Source organism: Wasmannia auropunctata, unplaced genomic scaffold (assembly GCF_000956235.1).
Source record: "Wasmannia auropunctata unplaced genomic scaffold, wasmannia.A_1.0 LD336053.1, whole genome shotgun sequence".
In the NCBI taxonomy this organism is placed as follows: Eukaryota; Metazoa; Arthropoda; class Insecta; order Hymenoptera; family Formicidae; genus Wasmannia; species Wasmannia auropunctata.
The window spans coordinates 4,596,614-4,597,874 of NW_012026837.1; the positions used below are offsets into that span (position 1 = coordinate 4,596,614).

Genomic DNA, 1,261 nt, shown 5'->3' on the forward strand with positions numbered 1-1,261 from the left:
CGTCAAGTACTCTTCGTTATGACACGACAAGTATGACACTGTTGTGTGCGAAAAAATCATACTAGCACCGACGTGCTTTGCTTCCAGCCGTGTTCTTGCACAGCCCGTTGTGCCGCGATCGCGATCTTGACTTACACCGCGGAGCGGGGAAGCGGCTCGCTTACCACTTCGATGTAGTGGTAGTGCAAAGTGACGACGACGTAAGTGCATCGCTCCCGACGACGTCAGGTCACGATGCCAAAGATCTTCCTCATCAAGAATCGACTGCATCAGCAGCAGTTGCGGTTGCTGGAGTCGCAGCATCTCAGCAAGAGCCCGCCCCCCGGTAGCGGCAAGGACAGCCCGCTCGGCAGCTCGGAGCCGTTGAGCCTCATCGTCAACAAGGATCAATGTAAAGTGATTTCCAATTAAACCGGATCGGATCTGGTGTAATTTCGGCGATCTCAGTTCTTTTTTTACACTTGTGTTAAATTGACGATGCAACGTCTTATATATTCTTCCCTCACATTGAAAGGGAAGTAGATTCGTCGAAGTTACACCGGCTCTCATCTCTCGAATCGAATTATTTTTTTAGAATTATCGTCTAATATTTAAGATACCTCAAGCTAGCCATATTTTCCCGGTCGACAAGTCCTTTTGTCAGATTTGAACATTTTTTCCTAGTTATTCGTTTTTTTTTCTTTTTTCGAACTTTTAATACGTCCGTGAGTGGATCTCAAATCAGAGTTCTGTCAGTATAAAGTCAAGCTTTGGGTTTTTTCTGCGTAGAAATAAAATCTAATCATTGCAATATTATGTCAGGGCATAATCAAATTGAGCCAATTAATCCAATCGAACGGATTATGGAGTGCGTAATGTTATGCAGACGTTGTAATTATCGATATAATCACCGGGATTCCGGTTTTGCTTAATGAATTTTTGCGAATGCACGCACAGGAGCGATAAGTATCTACGGAGTATATACGTATTAAATCGCGGCGAAGACTCTCGCGTATATACGTATACGACGCACTCATTATGGGGATAAATGGCGAACGGATTAATAAGGCGCAAGACAATTATCCATCATCTTTTCGGTGCTGTGTGCACGGCAATTTGATATGCCGATTATCAGATCGTTATGGAATCGCATTGACCGCGCTCTGCTGTGTAAAATTAAGATACCGATCTCGGCAGTTTAATCCGTAATATGCGGATCCATCGATAACGCGGAACGATCGGAAGGCACAAGTGCAACTTCGTGGCTTCCCCCCCCCCCCCC

At 45.1% G+C, this 1,261-nt stretch overlaps 1 protein-coding gene across 1 annotated transcript in view; it reads left to right on the top strand.

Moving 5' to 3' along the window:
* Positions 1–234: 234 nt before the first annotated feature.
* Positions 235–1,261, top strand: part of LOC105451192 (protein ovo) — a 25,588-nt gene continuing 24,561 nt past the window's right edge. Inside the window, exon 1 of the mRNA XM_011691491.1 lies at positions 235–391. Coding sequence (XP_011689793.1) covers positions 235–391 — 157 coding nt within the window. The remainder of the gene's footprint in view (positions 392–1,261) is intronic.